At 55.1% G+C, this 1,660-nt stretch overlaps 1 protein-coding gene across 1 annotated transcript; it reads left to right on the top strand.

Moving 5' to 3' along the window:
* Positions 1-10: 10 nt before the first annotated feature.
* Positions 11-1,649, top strand: LOC105461844 (the record flags this gene model as incomplete). Its single annotated transcript, XM_011708351.1, has 3 exons — positions 11-54; positions 153-278; positions 374-1,649. A coding segment is annotated over exon 3 (1,188 nt), but the record flags the coding sequence as incomplete, so codon positions are not given.
* Between the last annotated feature and the right edge of the window lie 11 nt (positions 1,650-1,660).

Here is a 1,660-nt window from a genome sequence, read left to right as displayed (position 1 = left end):
AAATCAGCTGATTTGGATCACGAACGAGATTAGCCATCTCTGTAACTTGAAGAAGTACGTTTCGCACTATTTTCTAACTTTTCCATTTTAGCAAACTTCTTTTTTCCTTGAACGCCACGTCTTTCAACTCTGGTTTCACTTTATTTCACCAGATTGCTCGAACAGCCCAGGCGACTGGAGAGACCGAAATCCTCGCCGAGAAAATCGAAATCGGCGAATCTCAAGTCAAAGCAAGCAGCGATACTTAGGCGGGAGCAACACGCGGACGCCATACACAGGTATAATTTGTATTCGTTTGTAACATATTGTATAACTAACGCAGCGAGATTGTAATTCGCGTAATCTAATCGCCTTTTTAATTTCGTCCCCTCAGGAGCGTGTCCGATTTACAAGAGGATTCCGTGAACGAGCCGTGGTCGTCTCACTGCAACTTGGCGGCGTGCGAGGCTGCCGGCGACGGTATGGTCCAGCGGGTCATGAAACGTAACAGTTGCACGCAAACGGCCACCACGGGCGTGGCCAGTGCTTACTCGAAGACCGGCGGCGAGATCGTGTCAGCCGGCAGAACGACGCGGAGATCCGCGACGAAGCACGTGACCGTCGGTGTGCAGACGCTACCACCATCTCGGGAAGCGTCCTCGACGCCGCTGACGGACGCCGAGTCGGACGCGTACGACGCGAAACACGCGAACCCTCAGAAGTCGTGCGCGAGTTACCAAAACGGCGCCAAATGCAGAGATCAGTCGTGCCAGACGCACGCCGGCCCGGTCGTGCGGCGCACGTGCGCGCGATGTAAACAGAGCCCGTCCGAGACGGCCGCGTTGCTGGTCAGGTCGCGTAAGGGCTACCAGGAAGACGCGCCGCCGGCCGTTTCGCAGCAGACGCAGACGAATTACGCGAGCGACAACAGCGCGACGGAGCCCGCGCACCGTCACGCGTCGCAAAGCGGCAACGTCCAGACGAAACAGAAGGAGGCTAAGAATCAGATCAACGCGTCAAAATCAAAATGTAGCTGCGCACACGGCGCTTGTCCGTCCGTCACCGAGAACAAGGCCGGCTCGAGCGCCGTCAAAGTCAAACGGACTGAGTATTACAAACGACCGTTCACCACGTGTCCGTTGTGCTTTAAACAGAAGCCCGCTGTAGATGTCAACGGTGCCGTCTGCGCCGTATGCCAGAAGAATCCCTCCTGCACGCACGACAAAGTCTCGGGACAGGTCGAACAGAACTGCGGGAACGCGTGCGAGTGTGACAACGTCTCTGCTGACGACGCGGACAGAAGGATCGTCGTTGGTAAATCTCGACAAAGCTACAACGCTGAAAGCCAGGGCCGAATGCGCGCGCTGAACTACAGCGAACAGAGTGACACGGGAAAGATTTGCGATTGCGCGAACGATTTTACCGCGTGCCATAATTCGGGAGCCGCAGAAACTTTGTGCGAATGTTGTAATATCGACAATAACGGCTCGTGCCGCTTCGAGTGTCGCCTGAAGATTGAGGAGCGTCGACCGCAGACGCAGATTTACTCCGACAGTTCGCAGGACAGCGACGTGGCTCGACAACGTAAAGTACAAAGTAGCTTAAAATGCAATTGTGATGAGGCTTGCTCCTGTAGTAATAATCAAGCGAAGGACATTGTCAGAGGGAAGGCGCGCAAGGG

Source organism: Wasmannia auropunctata, unplaced genomic scaffold (genome assembly GCF_000956235.1).
Source record: "Wasmannia auropunctata unplaced genomic scaffold, wasmannia.A_1.0 LD276567.1, whole genome shotgun sequence".
Lineage (NCBI taxonomy): Eukaryota > Metazoa > Arthropoda > Insecta > Hymenoptera > Formicidae > Wasmannia > Wasmannia auropunctata.
This window is presented reverse-complemented; position numbering and strand designations above follow the sequence as displayed.